General features: G+C 42.7%; 1 protein-coding gene across 1 annotated transcript in view; it reads left to right on the forward strand.

Moving 5' to 3' along the window:
• The first annotated feature begins 12,638 nt into the window (after positions 1–12,638).
• The window catches only part of PLG (plasminogen), a 73,955-nt gene continuing 63,992 nt past the window's right edge, over positions 12,639–22,601 (forward strand). The window contains exons 1-4 of the mRNA XM_058435732.1: positions 12,639–12,722; positions 17,678–17,813; positions 18,978–19,084; positions 22,294–22,408. Coding sequence (XP_058291715.1) covers positions 12,683–12,722; positions 17,678–17,813; positions 18,978–19,084; positions 22,294–22,408 — 398 coding nt within the window. The 5' untranslated portion in view covers positions 12,639–12,682. The remainder of the gene's footprint in view (positions 12,723–17,677; positions 17,814–18,977; positions 19,085–22,293; positions 22,409–22,601) is intronic.

Consider the following 22,601-nt stretch of genomic DNA (forward strand, 5'->3'; position numbering starts at 1 on the left):
GCCCGCCTTGGCCTCCCAAAGTGCTGGGATTACAGGCATGAGCCACCGCGCCCGGCCAGTGGATTCTTTCTTCTCTGGCCACTCTTAAGGGACTCATATACTGTTGGATTCAGAAGAGGGCTTTTAAAAATTCAGGGAACCACCTTCCCCTACTGAGCTCTAACACTAAGAACCAGAGGACCAATGCTTTTGTGAAGGTCAAATGACCTTTGAAAAGGGGGACCTCCTTTTCTCCATAAATGGTATTCTTTTCTTTTCCAAGGGGCTTAGGGCTCTCCAAGTTTGTGGCACACCCTGCCTTCAGTGGCTTGCCATGGCCTTTGGGTTAAAATGCACAATATTTAGCAAAACAGTCTCCTCAGTCATCTGGCCCAGTATGGTTTCCTCTCTCACCCCTCCCCAGTGCTCCTCACCTGCTTATTCTGGTTTAACCAGGTGCCTTAGTCAGCTGGGGCTGACATCACAAAATACCACACACAGGAGGTGAGGTGGTAGGGTTGGGTGTTAGACACAGACATTTATTTCTTGTGTTTGGAGGCTGGATGTCCAAGATCAAGCTGTTGGCCAATGCAGTGTCTGATGAAATCTCTTTTCTTGCTTTTAGATAGCGCCACTCCTTGCTACATGCTGACATGGCATCTCCTCAGCTTGTTCGAGGAGGGAAAGGAACGGGGTATGTATGTGTGTGTGTGGGTGTGTGTGTGTAGATTGCTGTCTTCCTCTTCCTATACAGGCACTAATCCCATCCACACCCTCATCACCTGATCTAACCCTCATCACCTCCAAAGGCCCTGCCTCCAAATACTAGCACATCGTGAATCAGGGCTTCAGCATATGAATTTTGGGGGGACACAAACATTCAGCCCATAACATCAGGGATTGCAAACTGTCACCTTCAGGGGCCAGGCAGGTACAATGAATTCTTGATGAGAGAAGGAAATTTTAATATTTCAAACACAGTCATTTGTCATTGTCACTCCAGCCAGCCACACAAAACCAAGTTCACTGTCCCTCTCTTTTCTAAGTCCCCTCTCTTCCCCACATCCAGGTTCAGCCCAGGACAGCTCACACACTCCATCCCCAGCCAGGTGGGGCCGGGGCCTCTCCAACATCCCCAAGTTGGGGATGCTTCCGGCAGGATGACGGGCCTGGAAGCCAAGTAACTGGCCGGCCCCGGGGACAAGGTGCCCAAGACGAATGACGACACGAGCAAACCAGGCCGCAGCTGATCCTCTTGAGGCTGCAGGGGCCCTGTGTTCCCACCCGTTTACTCTGTGCAAAACATTGACTCCCTCAGGTCTCCTGCCCCACCTTGCACCCTTCTTGCTCTGAAGATGGAGGCGCCTTGTACTTCCGGGAGGTAAAAGAGCCCTGAGGGAACCTCCTTCCGTTTCCTGCTGTGAAGACAGCGGACCCCTGTCGCTGCCCAACTCCTTTGTCCTTTCCCCACGGGGACTACCTTTCCTCGAGTGACAGCCCCGCTCTCCTCATGAACTCACCCTGGGTAACCTCTTCTCTCTTCTCGCCACCTATGGCCGCTCTCCTGTGAGCACTCCTGGGGCCTCCAGCTCCTTCTCTCTTGGCTTCATTGCAGACACATTTCTTCAGAGTTATCCTAATATGCTGTTTCCATCTTGTTTCCCACTGACTCTCCAGCTGTGATGCTGTGGTCTGAATGTGTTCCTCAATATCACGTCTTACAAACTTTTTTTTTTTTTTTTTTTTGAGACCGGGTCTCACTCTATCGCCCAGGCTGGACTGCAGTGGTGCAATCTCGACTCACTGCAGCCTCGACCTCCTGGTCTCAGGTGATCCTCCCACCTCAGCCTCCCAAATAGCTGGGACTACAGGTGTGTGCTACCACACTTGGCTAATTTTTGATTTTTGGTAGAGACAGGGTTTCCCCATGTTGCCTGCGCTGGTCTCAAATTCCTGAGCTCAAGGGATCCACTGCTTTGGCCCCCCAAAGTGCTGGGATTACAGGCATGAGCCCCTGCCTCGGCCCAACATGTTGCAAACTTAATCCCTCATGCAACAGTGTTGGGAGATGGGGACTTTTGGGAATTTAGGCCGATTAATGCTGTTTTAAAGGGAGCTTGTGGGAGTGGGTTCGGGCTCTTTCACTGTCCTGCTGTGTGAAGACACAATGTTCATCCTCTCCTACCCTCTGCCTTCTGCCATGTGAGGACACTGTAGTAATTGGCCAGGTGCAGTGGCTCACGCCTGTAATCCCAGCACTTTGGGAGACCGAGGCGGGTGGATCACAAGGTCAGGAGATCGAGACCATCCTGGCTAATGCGGTGAAACCCCATCTCTACTAAAAATACAAAAAATTAGCCAGGCGTAGTGGCGGGCGCCTGTAGTCCCAGCTACTCGGGAGGCTGAGGCAGGAGAATGGCATGAACCCAGGGGGCAGAGCTTGCAGTGAGCAGAGATCACGCCACTGCACTCCAGCCTGGGCAACAGAGCAAGACTCCCTCTCAAAAAATAATAATAATAATAATAATTGGCACCTTGATCGGGGGCTTTGAAGCCTTCAGAACTGTGAGATGATACATTTCTGTCCCGTATGGGTTACCCAGGCTGTCGTCTGGGTAATCCATCAAGGACTGTGACACTTTGTTACAGCAGCACAAATGGGCTGAGACATATGGCGTGACTTCTCTTCCCACCCCTCTACTGACTCTCATCACCAAACTCAGTGAGCATTTTTTAGTCCTTATCTTTCTAAAAGGACATCTTAGTAGAGTGGGGACGGGAGCTCAGACAGTGCTGGTGATTAGGGTTGGGGTGTCTCCCCAATTGATTTACAGTTGGAGCTTGGACACTGTTTTAAACTTGGGAGGAGTCTCCTAACCATCTAAACACAACCCTGATTCACCTGGTGGGCCAGAGCAGTCTGCCTGGAAGAAAAATACTGAGGTACCAGCACTCTAATGACTATTGAGGTGCAGGGATATAAAGTCTTGTACAAATTGCAATGGCTCTGGGCCAAGATCAGTTTGTTAGAAACAGCCAGGCTTCCTGAGACAATGTTCCATTAAGGGAAAAAGGAGTTTGGCTGGGCTTGACCAGGCAGTTCTCTCCCTTGGGGTCTCTGGTGAGGTTACTGTCAGATGGTGGTACAGCCACAGAAGTGGCTCCGTACCACATGGCTGGCTGTGCCAAGCACTTAGAGGTCTCCTCCAACACCATGATGTCAGGTTGGAGGGACTACTTGTTTGAGATAGAAAGTGGGACGAATGCCAAAACTCCATTTTAACCCTGCCACCACCAAAAAGCACATCTTTCCGCATACTTTGTGGAAGAAGGATTGCATGTTTATGGCAATTAAATGTTGCAACACTTTTGATTCCCATAAAACTGTGTGTGGTTACACCTCTGACTGAACACAAGGGGGGGCTATCCTCTGAAATAGCAGAAACCTAACTTTCTGTGTGCAATGACAGCCAGAGCTTATTCCCCAGGTACCACCTGCCATAAATATACAAGTCCCTTTACCTAACAAAGACACGGTGATATTGGGGGTTTGTGCCACCACTAGTGGAGGGGGAGGAGATAACCTCTGGCTCAACCTTCAGTGGAAGCAGAGGTGCTTGAAGCTATTTGGGCAACAGAGTTCAAGGATTTGACCTCTGTCAGCGTGGGAGAGGGAAGGATTATAGCGGGACACTTTTGGCAAGCTCTGGAAGGAGATGAATTTGGAACATGCGTAAATAGAGACCGATGCACAGGGAAGCTAATAACATTCAGGCGCAGGGCCCCTTCCTTGCATGAGTCCCATGGCAGATTGTATTTTCCAAGATGGCAGCCACAAGACTCCAGCCACTGTACTCTTCTTACAGGGTGAGGCCAATAGTCCTCCCATGGAAAGGTGGGGTCTATATGTCCTTCCCTAGAATCTGGGGAGACTTGTGCCTCTCACGCAGATGATGCTGGAGTATTTCCAGGGTAGACTGTAAAGGAGAAATAACTTCTGCCTGATTCTGTTGGAAGCCAGTTGCAGGCTTCTAGGAAGCCCAGACACATGGAGAAGCTCTGAGTGTTTTGGCCGATAGTCCCAGATGAGGTTCCAGCAACAGCTGGGATCACCCATGAGATATGAGTGAGGAAGGCTTTGAGATGGTTTCAGCCCTAGCCACCACTGACCTCATAAGAGACCACAAGAAAGAGAATCACCTGGCCAAGCCAGCAGACCTTCAGAATTCAGAAATAAAATAATTCGTCTTATTTTAAGCCACTGAGTTTTGGTTTGATTCATCCCATAGCAAAAGACAACTTCAACAGGCCCTTTCTGAGGCTCTGGAGAGGCCCTGGCGATGTATCCATTTGGTCATTTGCTTTTGTCAAAAGCAGACATTTTAGCTGTAATTGGCTAAAATTCTGATCTCTTTCTGCCCTCGTGTTTGGTGGTGGTGGAGTGGATGTGGGCATTTTGAGGATCCAGCAAAAGAAGAATTGAGTTGAGTCACTGAGTTTGGGTTCCATGGGATTTATTTATGTGGCATGGAGTCATTTCTGTATATGTTATTGCTAGCTGTCCCTATGTAAAACGATTTCAGAATAGTCTTAACCTCCTTTGTGCTGACTTACCTGGTGGTGTAACATAAATATGCAAGACCATAGATTACATCATGATTGTGTCATATGACATGTGCATTTGCAGGAACATGGATGGAGCTGGAGGCCATTATTCTTAGCAAACTAACACAGGAACAGAAAACCAAATATCGCATGTTCTCACTTATAAGTGGGGGCTAAATGATGAGAACACATGGACACATCGAGGGGAGCAACACACACTGGGGCCTGTCAGAGGTTGGCGGATAGGAAGAGAGAGAGCATCAGGAAAAATAACTAATGAGTACTAGGTTTAATACCTGGGTGATGAAATAATCTGCACAACAAACCCCCATGACACATGTTTACCCATGTAACAACCCTGCACTTTTATCCCTGAACTTAAAATAAAAGTTGAATAAGAAAAATAGAAATGTACAAAGCTAGAAAAGAGTCTAGCTGATCCCATCTGGGAATTATTCCAAATCTTACAGCTCCTAAATAAAAATAATTTGATAAGGTTTTCCTAAGTGTGCCAAGAATCCTGAAAACTTATCTTCCATTATCGATCATGAGATATGAAGCCAGAAGAAAAATTTAAATCTATCAATAATAAAATACTAGAGCCAAAATAGTTTATTATTCTATTCTCTCATACAATATGATATTACAACATTATTGAAGAGGCAATCAAAGAATACGCAGGCAAAAATGTTGGGAAGGGAATATTACAGAGATAGGTCAGGAATTTGTTTAATTAAAATTGCTATTTTACTGAGTTTGACATATATTTAATGGTAGCGGTAGCCAGAGTCGACTTTGCTGGGAGTCTGGGCCATTGAGATTGGTGTTATTAAGGTTATGTTGTCCTCATTTGCTCTTACCTTCTGGCATACACAGGATACATCTCACTTGATTTCTCACAAGTCTTTGGTACCCATGACCACTCCCACCTTTTTACAATTTTCACTTTCGCTGGCTTCTCTGGACTCACACTGTCAATTTTCCCCTCTGGTTAACTGTTCTGTCATCTCTACAGAATTCTCTTCTTCTGGGTCCTTGTGCTCTTGAGGGCTTTATCCTAGGGCTTCTTTTTCTCTCTCTGAGCAAGCTTGTCCACCCCCATTGCTTCAATCCCACCTATCTGCTGACAACTGCTGATTCCACATCTCCAACTCAGACCTCTTTCCTAGGCTCTACACCAGGAATTGGCAAACTTTTTCTGTAAAGCGACAATAACAAATATTTTATCAGCTTGCTGGTCATTGTACTGTCTCTGTCACATCTGCTCAACTCTGCTAAGGTAGTGCAAATATAGCCACAGAAAATAGTAAAAGAATGGGTGTGGCCATGTTCCAATAAAACTTGATTTATAAAAATAAGGCTGCTTCATGGGCTATAGTTTGCCAACTCCTGTTCTAGACCAGAATATTCAACTCCCTTCTGGAAATTTCCACTTGGGTTTTCTCAAGTTCCTAAACATAACATTGTCCCCAGGCAATTTCATCTTATTCTCTCCTATGTGTTCCTTCTTAATGAATGATCCACTATCCAGCAGATGTCCAAGCCAGAAATTCAGGCAGCATACTTGACTTCATTCCCCACATTCAATATTCTACTTTCTCAACATCCCCCAATCCATTCTTTTTTGTCTTTCTCCACTGCCTTCTTTCACCCTCTCTCATCTCTCACCTCCTATGACCTCCTCACTATGCTGCAATCAGAGGGATCAAGCCACCCTTGGATTTTAAAAGCCTTCAGTAACAGTAGTCCCTGCCTTTCTTTGGCTGAAGTCTAAACTTCTTGAAACAGAGTGACAAGCCTGGACAATTGGACCATTTCCCCATGTTAGCGAAATTCCTCTCATCTGCCTGCTCCTCCTGCCTCTGGGACCCTGCACATATATTTCTTCTGCTTAAAGAATGTGTAGCAGGTGAAGCAACCATCTGAGGCCAGTATTCCATGGGCAATAAGAAGAATTTACCAAGAGAGTTGTAGATAAATAAAGGCAGATTTATTAAAGAAAGTATGAAAATATGTTGCAAGGCAGCAACAGGCAGGCCAGCAAGAGAGGAACTGAATGCCAAGAGACAAAGGCTTGCTGGGGGTTTTATAGGATGTTGCTTGTGCTGCGTGCTGAAGAGGGCTTTGTGCAGTACTGATAACGCCAAGGTTGCAGTGCGATAACCTGCTTTTTTCTATCAGCTGAGGGCCTGGTGATAGCTGGGCACAGGAAGATTGTGAGTTATTTGTGCAGGAGGGCTATGGTCCTGGACCATGAAGAAAGGCAAACTTATAGCTTATCTGCTTTCTCTTTCTTTTTTCCTCAGTGTCACCAGCCTGATTCCTTTTGCCTAATTAGGACTCCACAGAATTATTCTCCTTTCCCATCCTTCCAGCTGTCTTCTAAGTCTCAATTTGGATGTCAATTCCTCTGGGAAATGTCTCCTCACCTCTCAAGACTGTCTCTCTATGCACCACTACAACAAATGGGACCTGGGCCACTTCACTTTTACAATTCCAGTTTACAGACCTGCATTGCCCCAACCCCATTAGACCAAAGACTCCCTGAGGGCAAAGATGGCCTCTTATTTACTCTTGATTCCCCAGCACCTAGCACAGCACTAAGCATTGTACCCACTGAAAGAACATTTGAAGGATGAGCGTTTATAGCAAAAGTGGTTTCCACTGACCTTCCCTTCTCTCTTCCCCAACTTTGGATTGAGGAGCCCAGGAGCTGGTCAGGTGGCAGGATGAGATGAGAAAGGAGAAGTCATTACTTGGGGCCTCTGTTTTGCTGGTGTTTTGCTGGTGTGTGGAGATGGTGGGTTTCCCTTGAATACCTGGGAGGCAGGAGCAGGCATGAACTACTCCAGCCTCTGGGTTCTGGACCCACATGGGGGGCTGCTGCTCTCTGGCACCCATCAGTCCTTAACCGTCTGGTCTCCAGCCAGGGAGGGAGCATGGTGGTGCAGAAGCCTCTCTGTCCCACCCACTCATCCCAAGAGCTCACGAGAATAAGCCAAAGTCTGAGTTCTGCACCCTGAGTTAGGAACTCTATAACTTTAGACTTTCCCTGAACTTTGGGAATTCTGTTAACTAGTATGAAAGCAGTTACATCATCATAGGTCCTCCTAAAATAGACATATGTATCCAAATATAGGCACATGTATATGCAAACGTAACATGTACACATATATATAAATATATACATATAATTTTTGTTTTGAAATAAGTATAAACACAACGAGTTACAAATACAGTACTGAGAGGTCCTTGTGCCTATGGCCCCGCCTCCCTCAGGCAGTATCTTACGTAACTATAGTTCATGATTACAACTGGAAGGTTGCCATTGGCACAATATCAAAAACTAGTCTGCAAACCTTGCTCAGATTTCACCAGGTTTTTTGTGCACTCATTTGCTTTCCTGAAAATATTTTAATGTTTTTCTACATGACTTATCTCCCTGACATACTGTGAGATAAGATTTTTTTTTTCTGAATGAGCTTAGAGAACAATGAATGTGAGAGATGGGAAGGATGATTTGGTGCATCTCTGTTTTATCCATGGTGAGCCTGGACCTCAGAGCAGAAGGACCCTCGTCTCTCCTCTGGGGAGTCCTGGTGCTGCCTCAGTGCAGGCTGCTAAGTTATCCAGGACTGATTGTCTTCTTCTCTGCTAATATTTGTCTTAAGCATGTAACACAGCCATGCTTATTAATGATGAGACAGCCAATGAAAATTTTTTTTTCAAAGATGAATAGATACCTAGATTTTTTCAAGCACAACTCAGTTAAGAAAATATCACCTCACTGAGCCCCAAATGAGTTAGGTCTCACTTAGAAAGTGTCCCCTAGTGCCAGGCAAAGTGCCTCATATTTGTAATCCCAGCACCTCTGGAGACTGAAATAGGAGGATCCCATGAGCCCAGGAGTTCAAGACCAGCCTGGGTAACACAGCAAAACCCCATCTCTACAGAAAATACAAAAAAAAAAAAAAAAAAAAAAAGCTGGGCGTGGTGGCGTGCACCTGTGGTCCCAGCTACTCTGGAGTCTGAGGTGGGAGAATCGCTTGAATCCAGGAGGTTAAGGCTATAATGAGCTGTGTTTGCAGCACCGCACTCCAGCCTGGGTGACAGAGCCAGCCTCTGTTTCCAAAAAGAAAGAAAGGAAAAGAAAATGTACCCTAGTGGATTACATTTTAACCACTGTGCTAACTGAGAGATAGCCTGCTATCTCTTTACGGGACGTGAGGGCTGATAAGCACCTCATTGCACGGTCCCGGGGACTGACGAACAAAGGCTAACATGTGGAAAAGAGCAACTAAAGAAAGAAGAGCCACCTCCAGGTTAATTACTACAAGTCTCCTCGCTGATATGCCCTAATGCACTAAAACAGCAGTAAAAACAATCTGCACATTGGCATCGAGGGCACAAATAAACTTGCTGAGGACTCTTACCACGACAGAGGGATGCTTTATATGAGTCCTTAGTAGATTAATTAAGTTCTTGCTATTTCCATTTGGAAATGATACTGTCCTCTTAGGGCTATGCAGAGATGTTCATGTTGATGAAATAAGCTATCCTAGAATGGCAGTTCCCAGGCAGCAGAGCCTGGGCTGGAGGAAGGTGGAAAGAGGGGGTGGCGAGGAGCTGGCAGGTGCAAATGTCAGGCCAGCAACACAGTCCAGCTTGCATGGACGTGCATCACCTAGGAAGTTGTGACTTGGCTGCAGTTTCCACTTCAGGTGAAACAGAAGGGTGAACTCTACCTCACCTCCTGGTGAGGTTGACGTTTCCTGGTGTTTATAACTTTCTTTGTAAATACTTGCAAGGAATTTACCATTTTCATGCTGGAAGAGACGTTTATTCCTTCATAAGAGGAACTGAGTGGATCTTGATTGCAGGCCTTATGCTGGGCAGAGCTAAGGAAATTCAATTTGTCTCCAATCTTATTTGAATGTTCTTTTTTTTTTTTTTGAGACAGAGTCTTGCTCTCTTGCCCAGGCTGGGGTGCAATGGCGCAATCTCAGCTCACTGCAACCTCCGCCTGCTGGGTTCAAGCAATTATCCTGCCTCAGCCTCCCCAGTATCTGGGACTACAGGAGCACGCCACTGTGCCCGGCTAATTTTTTGTATTTTTAGTAGAGATGGGGTTTCACCATGCTGGCTGGGCTGGTCTCGAACTCCTGACCTCGTGATCCACCTGCCTGGGCCTCCCAAAGTGCTGGGATTACAGGCATGAGCCATCGCGCCCGGCCTATTTGAATGTTCTTATGCCTGCTACAAGTGCAGCAGCAGAATCTCCACACATCTTGCGTGCGAAAGTTTCCTGTAGTTCCTTTAGCATAGAGAGGCTGGGGAAGGTTAGAGACTGATTTGTACTTTTTAGACATATAGTTGATCATTGAACAATGCACATCTGAACTGTTACACACAGATTTTTTTCAATAAATGTGTTAGAAAATGTTTTGGAGTTTTGCAACAATTTGAAAAAACTCAAAGACAAACCATGTAGCTAGAAATATTAAAAAAATAGAAAGAGTTAAGTATGTCATGAATGCATAAAATATATGTAGATACCTAGTCTATTTTATTATTTACTACCATAAAATATAACAAAACTATTGCAAAAGTTAAAATTTAGTAAAACTTATGTACACAAACACTCACAGATCGTATATGGTGCTATTCTCAGTTGAGAGAAGTGTATACAACCATCAAGATGCAGTATTAAATTGTAACTGCATAAATTTAACCGTAGTGCATACCACACTACTGTAATAATTTCGCAGCCTCCTCCTGTTGCTGTTGCAATGAGCTCAGGTGTTGCGAGTATCCACTTAAAACATTCTGTGATACTCAACATTCCGGCATGAGCAGTTCATCCCCGGTGAAATGCGCATCACAGTGAAAGGTGCCTTCTCCCTGTTTGCATGTATTTTTCGTCCTGTTTCGTGCAATACTGTAAACCTTGAGTAACACCATGGGATCCATATGAAGTGGCACTAGTGATGCTGGAAGTGCTCCCAAGAAGCACAGAAAAGTCATGACATTTGACATTACAAGAAAAACTTGATTTGCTTGATATGTAACAGAGACAGGTCTGCAGCTGGGGTTGCTTCCATTTCAGACAGATGATTCATCTTGTAAACAGGCAGTGTAAACTTACTGTACGGATAAATACAGAACAGTACCATAGATGTATTTTCTCTTCCTTATGATTTTCTTACAAACGTTTCCTATTCTCTAGCTTACTTTATTGTGAGAATACAGTATATAATACATATAACGTACAAAATACATGTTATTAACTGCTGCTGGTTAACAGCAGGCTGTTAGTAGTTAAGTTTGGGGGAGTCAGAGTTATACTTGGATTTTCTACTGTGTATGGTCAGTGTGCCAACCCCCGAAATTGATCAAGGGTCAACTGTAATCCTAAAAGAATCTAATACAATATTGTACACAGTAAGTGGTCAATAAATAAGGAATTGAACTAAATAAGAATACATAAATCTCAGAATATGTGCAACCTGACTGTAGTACACAGAGATCTCTCTATATAACTTTTCTCAGTTCATGCCATTCTTTCAGGTAGAAAGCGCCTTATTTTGAATTAGTTGTCTTTAGAGCAAAAATCCCTCTAAGAGTGCAGTGTGGTTTCCTATGCACAATCTGGAATAGTCCATTGCTTCATGCCTACCCTGGACATGAAGGGCCGTGCCACAGCGGAAGTCTCTATGCACCCACCCCCGTCTATACCTGAGCAACGCATTCCTCTTTGCTGCTCTCTTACAGGCTACAGAGTGCGGTGGCGCCAGCACAGAGCTCTGCTCAACGTCCCTCTGTGCTTTCACGATGCTGAGGGATTATGAAGGTAGGGAAGAATGTACAGCCAGGAGGCCATTAGGAGGGCAACTAATTTATAAAATCACTTTTATAGAATTGAGTGCATCCAACAACTACCAGGGGAAAGTTGGGCAAAAGCTATACCAACACCATCCAAGTCAAAACTAAAATGACAAAAAAAAAAAAGAAAAGAATGTGGATATAGAATTTCTGATAACATAATTCCTGAGGTGCCTTATCCAGCAGGAACTGCTAAATAATATTTTAAGTCGAAATGAACACATACTAGAAACATTATAAATTAGTTGAGTCTGTTTTTTTTCCCTAAGTACTTTCTCAAACAGACAAACCTTAGCCCCCTAAGAGACACTTCACATTAAAAATAAAATGTCTGCCCACTGCTGGTTTCTCAACTTGCCTCCACCTTCTGTCCCCTTTAATGAACTGGGCCACGAGGTGAGTCACAGAGGATAAAGGGAGTGGTAAGAATTTGAGGAGAGAAGAGAGTGAGGCTAAAATAGGAAATCAGGAAATGCGATTCGGTCACCCTGTCCCTCACATGGGGCTGCCCTCTTGTTGCCCAGCGTGGCTTCTTCTTGAGGGTTCTGCATGGTTCCTCAACCCCAGGGAATTCCGCAGGGCGTTCCATCCAAGACCACTGGGCTCCCACCTCTACTCTTTTGCCAGTTAATGAATAGGCAGGAATTTCACTGCCTGGAAAGAGGAATGATGCTTTCTGGTCCTTATTTCACATCTAAAATAGAGAGGTCAATTGAGTTATTCCTAAATATCCTTGAACACTAAAATAGAAGTTTTAAAGCATATATACTACCTGGTTGCTCTAGTCTTAAGCCCGGGAAAAGCACAGGTTCAACAATTAAAATTGAGATAAACGCTTTCCACTTAATGCTACCAGTCTTGCTTTATTTCATGAGAATGAGAATACAATAATATGCCATACGCTTATTTGGGGGAAAGATGGATGTCTTATAACATGACTTATAATTACAGAAAACATGTGAGTTCACTGGGAATAAAGAAATTTTGAAGATAATAAAATGCTCTCACTTATGTTGTAATTTCTATGTCATTTGGTGTAGGATGTGGAGATATTAACGTTTACACCTAACTTAAGTTTGTCATCTAAGACCTGAAAGGGTTTTGTCTATCAGCTGCACCCTTGGGTAGCCACACAACCTTGGGGAAGGCCTCAGACCCATCCCTCGCACAGCAGGAATGAGAACAGCACTGCCTGTTGGGAAGCTTGAGGGAGGCTATGGACGTGCAGCGCTTGGCAGAGGGTCTCGTCATGGAAGGTACCAGCAAATGTGAGATACTTTTATGATTTCATTTTCTCCAAAAGAAAGAGAATAAAAGAAGAGGGGAGGAAATAAGACTAATTGCGAGAGATAAAGTACAAGGGTGAGGGAAGGAGTAAGGAGACATGAAGGCAGCGTGGAGCAGCCGAGAGGGGAGATTGCTTTCACCACTTCCCAGCATCTATTGCAGATTCCACCCTCAAACATTTTGTAAGGACCCTTTATTCAAGGTAATGTTTGAACCCTGCTGAGCCAGTGGCATGGGTCTCTGAGACAATCATTAACCTAATTTGACTATCTGGTTTGTGGATGCGTTTACTCTAATGTAAGTCAACAACATCCTGGGATTGGGACACACTTTCTGGGCACTGCTGGCCAGTCCCAAAATGGAACATAAGGAAGTGGTTCTTCTACTTCTTTTGTTTCTGAAATCAGGTAAGACATAGTTTTTTTTTAATTATAATAATTATTTTTTCGCCCACAATGTAGTAAAAATACATATGCCATGGCTTTATGTGCAATTCGTTTAATTTTTGATTCATGAAACTCCCAGTTGAAAATCTTGTATAAGATTGAGGAATTCTTCAAGAAATAAGTTTAATTTTCCTGTGAAGATTGTCAGGGTGCTGGAATGAATGGGCAGAGAAAATAATGGGTGATTTTTCAAATCTAAATGAGTGCACCCACATAATGGCCAGTCTAATTGAAAAATAGCCAATGTAGCTAACTACGCAAAGGACGGCTGACCTCTTGGCCTGGTTCTCAGTTTGACTAATTTATATCATTTCTGTTACGGTGTCATGCTCCCCTCACCTGCAAGTTAAAACAATGAAATATCTCTTTGAATATATTCTGTTCTCTCACCAGTTCATGGTGGTGGCAGGGTCAGGGACTCAGCAGATCTCTCTTTGTTATGGCCTGAGGAAGGCTTTCCATCAGTATACGTTTGCCTCTTATCCCCGGAAAAATCACACGCATCCATTTGCCGGATGCTGTGTGCAGACAGTGATTCAACAAATACTCACTTAGTGCTTGGGTTAGGTCCCTACATTTTTACACATACACACATACCTGTGTGTGAATGCGAGTGTGAGTGTGTGTCCTTTACAAATACTAGCTTCTTTAGCTCGTGGTATAGGTAGGGTAGCATATTCATGCTCATTTTATAAACAAAGAAATCTAGACTTAGGAAAATCATGTTATTTGCTCAGTGACCAAATTGTCAAATCTGGGAAATAAAGAAACCTGGATTTAAGCCAGGTTTCCCAGAAGGAATCTAGGGCTCTTCTCACTTTTCAGCTTTGTTTAAGCCTTTGAAAGAATATTCTAAACATGTGCTAGTAGTTCTTTTTCTTTTTTTTTTTTGAAAAAAAGCTTTATTGAGATATAATTAACATACAGAATTCACCCATTTAAGGCATACAATCCAATGGATTTCAATATATTGAGAGTTGTGCAGCCACCATCAGAATAAATTTTAAAACTATTCATACCCCCAAAAAGGCACTCCACTCTCTTTAGCTGTTACCCCCAATCTTCAGCTTCTGGCAACCACTAATCTACTTTCTGTATTTGTATCTTTGCCATTTTGAACATTTCATACAAACGGAATCATACGATTTGCTAGTAGTTCTTCATGTAAATAATGTATACTTGAAATTCAATCTGTAAATTACCAGATAAAATTTTACAAGTTGTACTTTAGAGTCAAATGCATTTGAATTTAGTGGAAGCCGTTCAAGGAATTATCAAAGAAAATGCAGGGCAGGAGAAAATTAAAGAAATTTTTGTAAGAAATTGGTGTATGTTGGGGGTATGAATATTATATTTCAATGCATGGAAACTAGGACATAGATCACTATGAACTTATTCAGCGGGCTACATCCAAAGGCTAGATCAAACTTCTCTGCCACAGGATTAACATATATTTTAACCAACCTGGGGAGCACATTCTCTCATAAGCTCCTTTGGAAAGCAAGGCTTTCTGTGGATGTATCATCTTTCCAGTGTGCTGCAATACCCAGGAAGAGGAAAAAGTTTCTTTTACAGCCATGCTTAGTGGGAAGTGGAGAAACATCTTCCATTTCACAAATTATTAAGTCTTTTACACATGCAAATATGCATACACATTTGCACACCACAGTGAGGAAGAAATTCTCACACCATTAATAAAATACATTTGCATCAGTAGCAATCTACATCTGCATTTTGCCTATAATATAAATGTATTTTTCCACTAAAAGATTTGTTTGATGTTTCCCTGCCAGCAAATGAGCCTATCAAATCCTATTGCCATATGAGTCCTAGAGGTGAATAAGAGAAAAAAAAATGGGGGAAAATTATTTCAAATTAAAAAGAAAAAAGTTTGATTCTGTTTTGGGATATTTCCTAGGGACATGAGCTGGGGAGGGGATCTCAGCAGTGATGCGCTATGAAGCATAATAACCTGACACAGAAGTAACTTAATTGAAGGGGGAAATAAATGGAAGTTTTCTTTTTTTGAATATCAAAAATATATTTTTAAAATATATTTTGAATATCAAAATAGATCTATTATTTTGAATATCAAAATAGATCTATTATTTTGAATATCAAAATAGATCTATTATTTTGAATATCAAAATAGATCTATTATTTTGAATATCAAAATAGATCTATTTTGAATATCAAAAATATAGCCTGCTCTGCTATACTTCAAAAAACTCTTCGGAAAGTTTGTTTTTTTGTTTTTTTTTGTTTTTTTGAGATGGAGTCTCGCTCTGTCGCCCAGGCTGGAGTGCAGTGGCGCGATCTCGGCTCATTGCAAGCTCTGCCTCCTGGGTTCACGCCATTCTCCTGCCTCAGCTTCTCTGAGTAGCTGGGACTACAGGTGCCCGCCACCACGCCTGGCTAATTTTTTGTATTTTTAGTAGAGACGGGGTTTCACCGTGGTCTCGATCTCCTGACCTCGTGATCCACCCGCCTCGGCCTCCCAAAGTGCTGGGATTACAAGCGTGAGTCACCGCGCCCGGCTAGAAAGTTTAACTGAACTCACTGTAGGACACACTTTTTGGATTTATTGTGTGTTTTGAAGTCACACTGTGAGCTATAGAATTAACCAAAACACAACTCTTCTTGGAAATGAGATTTCAAGTTGGCAGAAAGTACAGGGTAAAGACATGGATATGGGCTGAAAGCATCTATTTCTTTGTGATCTTTTGATACATCTTTCAAGTGCTTTTTAGTGGATTCGGTTTAGAATGCATCAGCCAACTCCTGCCCAATAATCCATTTTTCCAGCCTGGGATGTCTTAAATTGAGGAAGGACAAAGTCCCAGAGGTGGGGAGCAGGGGAACTTTGGCCGAGGACTTTGCATGAATCGATGAGCGTGCGTCCTCCTCCCTGTCCTGCCCCTTGTGCTCTGTGTACCCTCAGGAGGTCAGGACGGGCCCTTCTGAGAATGAGAATCTGTTCATTTGTCTTCCTACTGGATACCTGGCAACAGCATACAAACCAATGCGCTCTGCAGTGTGTCACCTTTCAGAACCTCCCCTGACCGCATGTTCCCTGGAGGGCTTGCTGTCTTCAGAGCCAGGCTTGTCTCCTGCTGCCGCCTCCACTGCTCTCCTAGTCACTCTGTAACCCGCTCCCTCTGCCTTCGGCCCCCACCACGCCCCTCAAAGTGGTCAAGGTTGTCCTGTTGTCTAACTCCATGGAGCTTGGCTATCTTCATTTTATTAGCTTCTTTTGACCTCTCACCCCTGTGAAAATCACTAGCATTCTGTGCCAAGGATGGAGTTGGCATCTCCAGGCTTGAATAGAGCTACCAAAGCTCAGCCAGATGTCCGGAAGAGCCTCAGGATGGGGGACACTCTGTAGCCTTGTGGTGGGAGCACAGCTGAGGCCCCCTTGGCCACCCTCTGCCATGACTAGGCAGAAAGCAGCTTTCGGACAGATTCGTTGTCTCAGATTTGATTTCAAAGAAAGACCAAGACCAGTATTTGTCCCAGGTTCTGCTTTTTCACAATTTCCTCCAAAATCCAGATACCTGTCGACACCTTGGAAAAACTGATTTCTCCCCAATTAGTAGTGTTGCGTGACTGTCGTAAGCCCCGTACAAAAATGGCCTTGTTTGTTGGGGAGCTTCTTACCCTCCAGTGTTTTGCCCAATTTTCGTCCAAGGTGGCAACATAATTTAGTTCAGTTCTTGTTTATTGCCAACATCACCCATGCACCAAAATTTATGTATCTCAAGGAGGGACCATTCAAAGGATGCTTCCCACCAGTTAAAGTGACAGTGTCAGAACCAAAGCGCGTATTGTAAGAAATCAAACAATGGCCTCCAAGTTCCATTTCTACCCAGGGATGAACAAATCAACATCAATCTTGGTAATACAACTGCCACTGATGGTGCCTTACTCTTCTCTCATGACATGGCACAATCGATAGCAAACATAAAATTTGTTCTTATTTAAGGATTTATATCCACTAATATGGTAACATAGTAGTGGTTCCATAGTTCTAACCTGTTTATCAATCCAGTTAATCTTTTACTATCTTGCAATCTGTTAATTAAACTGTTTTTCTTTGTTTTATAATTTCAACTTTTAGAGTCAGGGGTACACGTGCAGGTTTGTTACGTGACACTGAGCTTTGGGGTACAAATGATCCCATAACCCAGGTAGTGAGCTAAATGTCTACTAAGTAAGTAGTTTTTCAGCCCTTGCCTCCCTCCCTCTCTCCCTTCTCTGGTAGTCCCCAGTGTCTTTTGTTGCCATCTTTATTTATGTTCACATGCCCAACTGTGTGTTCTTAACTAAACATTTTGATTCATAGCTACCCATTCTACTTCCAGTAAACAGCAAATTTTATTTGGTTAATGCTAACCAAATAGATTAAAAGGAAGTCATGACAATTAGACATTGGCGTTGATTTACTGACCATTTGTTCCACTTGGATCTCCCACCTCTAGGTCAAGGAGAGCCTCTGGATGACTATGTGAATACCCAGGGGGCTTCACTGTTGAGCGTCACTAAGAAGCAGCTGGGGGCAGGAAGCATAGAAGAATGTGCAGCAAAATGTGAGGAGGAGAAAGAATTCACCTGCAGGTATTTTCATTGTCATTGCACCTACCCAGAAATCTGTAACTCAGATGGCAAGTAATTTACTCACAAATTTATTAACGATTTAAGAGGAAAGAGAAATTTATGGAGCCAGAGTTTGGAACTATATTTGCTCATAGTATGTGAAGCCATACTAACAACTTCTTGTTAAGGTTTATTGGAGTCTTTGTTAGAAAAATACCCTAAAAGGAAGTTATTTGTTTTTACACCGGACATAAACATTAGCAGTTATTGTTCTGAGCTCCAGTTTTTAACATCATCATCAGTAAATGTTTGTTGAGGATCATGTGAATGAAAGTGTCCTAGATAGATCTGAGCAATGACTTATAGCTACAAGATCCAGTACCTGCCCTTTAGTATTTAAGGTGTAGTCAAAGAAACTGGATATAATGTTAAAAAAAAAAAAAAAAAAAGACAGCCCAAGTGAGGTACAGGCATAATCAACGTATGCTCTACCCAGATCCAGAAGAAAGAACAGTGCCTAAGGTTGAGGCAGCTAGAGAAGGCTCAGGGAGGAGGTGGGAACTGAGCTGGGTTTGGAGTTGAGAGAGCTCTTGACAAGCACCAGGAAGGCAGGGGAAGATGCGGCCCTGCACCTTCTGAGGGGGACCATTAAGAGATCAAGTTGACTAAAGCAGAGACTTTGTGTAGGTAATGGGCCTGGGAAGGTAGCTATGGACGCCAGACTGAGCACACATAACAGGACCACGGGATGGAGATGGGAGGGGTCAGGGGCCAGGGCGGGGTGGAATGTGGAGCAGAGGTTCAGGGGAACTGATCAGAGTTGGGAGGTCATGGAGACGGACTATCTTGGGGAATGGGTTCAAAGCAACTAGAGTTGCTTCTTTCCAACCCCAAAACAAAAATTAATAAGATGAGTGAAGAAGAAGTAAAGCAGTTGAAACAGAAAGAAAGAGAAAATTATGAGGGAGGAAAGGTAATGGCAGGACAGAACAAGACTTACTGCCACGTTGGTGTATTTTGTTCAGTACTTCATTGATGCCATGCCCAAATAACTGAAAGAGGCAGCAATTCTGAGCTCTCTGGTCCCTCAAGATATTCAATGATCTTTAGCATGTCTCACTTATTAATAAACATTTGTTTTCTTTAAGTAAAGAAAAATACTGGATTTCCTGCTTCGTTCTGCAGGGCATTCCAATATCACAGTAAAGAGCAACAATGTGTGGTAATGGCTGAAAACAGGAAGTCCTCCATAATCTTTAGGATGAGAGATGTAGTTTTATTTGAAAAGAAAGGTGAGTACGTTTTCTTCCTCCTCCTCCTCCTGTCCTCCCCATCCTCCCACTCTTCCTCCTTCTCTATTCTATCTTTAATTTATGAGACCAGAGGAGGAAGGGACTATGCTGGTGTAAAATTGAATTCTGAGTTAGGACAGGATTTGATTACTAACTAACCATGTCAGCTTGAGTATATTAGGTCACCTCTTAGATTTAATTTTTTTGTTGTTCAAAAAATGAAAGCATTAGATTTACAAAATCACTTCTACCTCTATGACCCTGAAAATAAGATTTTTTAAATATTATGTTATATTTAACAAGGAGATGGGAAGTCTAAGCATTCCTTTTGATCTTGGCTTCTTATTCTGCAGGGTGACCATGGTCCTTGGGCCCTAATATCTGGACAAAGCCTTGTAAAATAGAAATACTGAGGTGTTTTAATCCTCAGAAACATTCGGATTGGGACACACATCTTATCTTTACTCTTAAATTTTTCACATTTTGGGGCACATGGTCTATATTTTTCTCAGATTTCTGAAATGTTGTCTTTTAAAAATGTCTAAAAGTTACACTTCCTTTTCTATAGTTTATTTTAAAATGTGGGTCAGTAGTCCCACTGCTCAGAATAAGAGACAGACAGGATTTCAATAGAAATTGCATGCCTTTTTAGATGTGCAAATGTTTCATTAAGCGTATGAATATTTGAAGAGATGTATGACACTTTAAAAACTTTCCTCTACTGTGTTGGTGGCCAGGTATTAAGACCATTAATAATAACAATTTAGCTCTCCAAATATTCTGCATCACAGGTGTTAAAGAGGACTGGTTTCTTGTATTCTTGAGGATGATGTGCCATATTGTGTCTAGTATCACAGCAAAACTCTAAGTAGCATTTTAAATAGTATTTATTTGGGTTGGAATTATTTCTACGCATTGACTCATCTTCCTGGGTTTCATTTGTACACATTGTACTTTCTTCCTTACCACTATTTATCTCGAATTCTTGAGATTAAAGTATAGATTAAATCTAAACTTTATCTGGTGAAGTTATTAGTTCTTACAAGTAGCAAGCAAATGGTAAACTAAATAGGATCACTTAATTGTACTAGATTTAAAAAAAAAAAAAAAGCCTGATTCTCTCTACAAAATGCTAACATTTAAATATGTCATTTGTAAATTGTTAACCAGAAGGAACATGAGAATGACTGTAGGTTGAGTTTGAAGTCTGAAGTTTGAAGGCTTAGTTTGCTTGTTTTCAAAGTGACAGAAGGGAGCAAAAGGTTATATAAACTCTGGTGGGTACATACAAACAAAAAAGAAGTGAAAAGTCAAAAGTCAGCCATTTTTTGGTCCTCGTTTCTTTGCTGTGGGATATTGACCTGCTGCTAACTTACCTGCCAGGGTTTTGCCAGGAACAGTCAGTGTTAGATCACATTTACTTCTGCCACTTGCCACCAGCCACACTGCCTTCACCGAGTCCAAGACCCTATCACGACTGGTTGGGGCTACTTGTAGCTGTACACGTAATCTCTAAGAAATGTAACTTCCCTGTTTGTTTAAAGCCCTTCCTAGCGCCCTTAAAATAAGACCCAAAGACTTCCCAAATGTGCTAGGGCCCGGCATTATTTAAGTAACCCCCAGCTGCTGTTTGCTTGGCTTGCTAAACTTTTCTACACTGGCCTTACTTCTGTTCCTTCACCACCCCAAGCACACGCCCTCCTGCCTGGGACCCTCTTCACCTTTGTCCTGCTGTGCCAGCTCCTTCTTATCTCCTAGGTGTCAGCTCAATCATCACCTCCTTTGCAAATCTTCCTTGACCCCTAGACCTCCCTTTCACAAAGTGCCTTGAGTTTACACTTTTGATGAGTGTCTTATGTCTACTGTAATACTATGTCCCAATGAAGATGTACTTGCAATCATAATACATAGTATTGGGTTAAAAGCATTAGTTTGCTGTAGGTATGTTAGGAGTACTTTCCCCATGTGATTGATTAGTGAATTAAAAAACGGCTAAAGTGGGTAACCTTAAATGATGGTGCAAATATACCTTAAACATTTTATATTTTCATTGAAAACACAAGTATACTTGACACCTTTTGATGTAGAGCAGAGGCTTTTTTTCTTCGAATATGGGGTCACCAGTAGAAGGTCTCTGGTGCATTTCCTGCATAAACTATGCTCTAGTGCAACATCTACAATAATTACTTTCCTTATTTTTGAAGTGGACCATATCTCGACATTTATTAATCAATCTGAATGTGTAAAACCTTTAGATTTTTATGAATTCCTCCTCAAGCTTTATAGTCAACTATATGAGTGGACTGCCCTCCGTGGATTTGATAGCAATTTTTTAAATGATTCATGTTTCAACTTGTTAAAAACATTTAATTTAGTTAAAAACCAAACAAAAAAGAGCTTTGTTTCTTTTCTTTTCACATTCATTTCTCAGTTTAGATCATCTTTAATTAAATATAACTGTAAGAAAGTTGGAAAATGCAAAGAAATGACTCGTTGTAAGCACATAACTCATGTGGGGGGAACAGACACGGGTGGGCACACTAGCAAACACCTGCCAGCTGCATGTGGATCCAGATGGGCACCGGACTGTTTTAAATGCAGGAGAGGGCCCATTAGCTAACTGGTGAGTTGGTTGAGTGGAAGCTGGTTGAGAACTTTTACTGCAAACCATTTACAGTAGACCACAATTTTACAGCCCTGTTTGGCACTTTTTCATATTGCGGGGAGCCTGAAGAAACAGAAGTGCATTGGATCTCTTTCAGCCTCTGAAAAGCCTGCCATTCCCCCATCTAAAAAGCCCTTTTCCCATTCTCTCACTCTGTCTCATCATGTATGTAACATGTGTCATCATTAAGTGATCTCATTTCATATTGTTTCCTTGAATATTTCCTGTAAACCCCCTGCCTGATTCCACTAGAATGTGAGCTCTATGACAGCCAAGCCTCTGGTTGCACTGTGCCCCGTGTGTCCCCAGCATCCTGGTGGGGCTCGATACACAGAGAGCTCATGAGTAGCATTTGAATACATGAATCAAAGTATGGAATGGCTCAGTTTACTGCAGCCTTTGTGCAGATGCAAAAGATGATCTTTTTGAAAGCAGAAACACGGGGTCTGGTGCATGAGATCTTTTTCTCAACGTGACTATGCTGTGCAGCCCTTCATGTGGTGTCTTGTGAAAGACTTTGACCACTGTGTGGACTTCCCTTCAGTGTATCTTTCAGAGTGCAAGACTGGGAATGGAAAGAACTACAGAGGGACGATGTCCAAAACAAAAAATGGCATCACCTGTCAAAAATGGAGTTCTACTTCTCCCCACAGACCTAGGTAAGACTTTCCCTTTCATCTTTGTGTTCATCTACTGTAAAGTTGTCCTTCTGTGTCTGTGGGGGATTGGTTCCAGGACCCCTGTGGCTACCAAAATCCATGCTTCTCAAGTCCCTTATATAAAATGGTGCAATATTGGCATATAACCTACATACCTTCTCTTGTATAATCCCTAATATAATGTAAATGCTAT

The sequence above is a fragment of the Hylobates moloch genome, unplaced genomic scaffold (genome assembly GCF_009828535.3).
Source record: "Hylobates moloch isolate HMO894 unplaced genomic scaffold, HMol_V3 SCAFFOLD_2, whole genome shotgun sequence".
NCBI classification, from domain to species: domain Eukaryota; kingdom Metazoa; phylum Chordata; class Mammalia; order Primates; family Hylobatidae; genus Hylobates; species Hylobates moloch.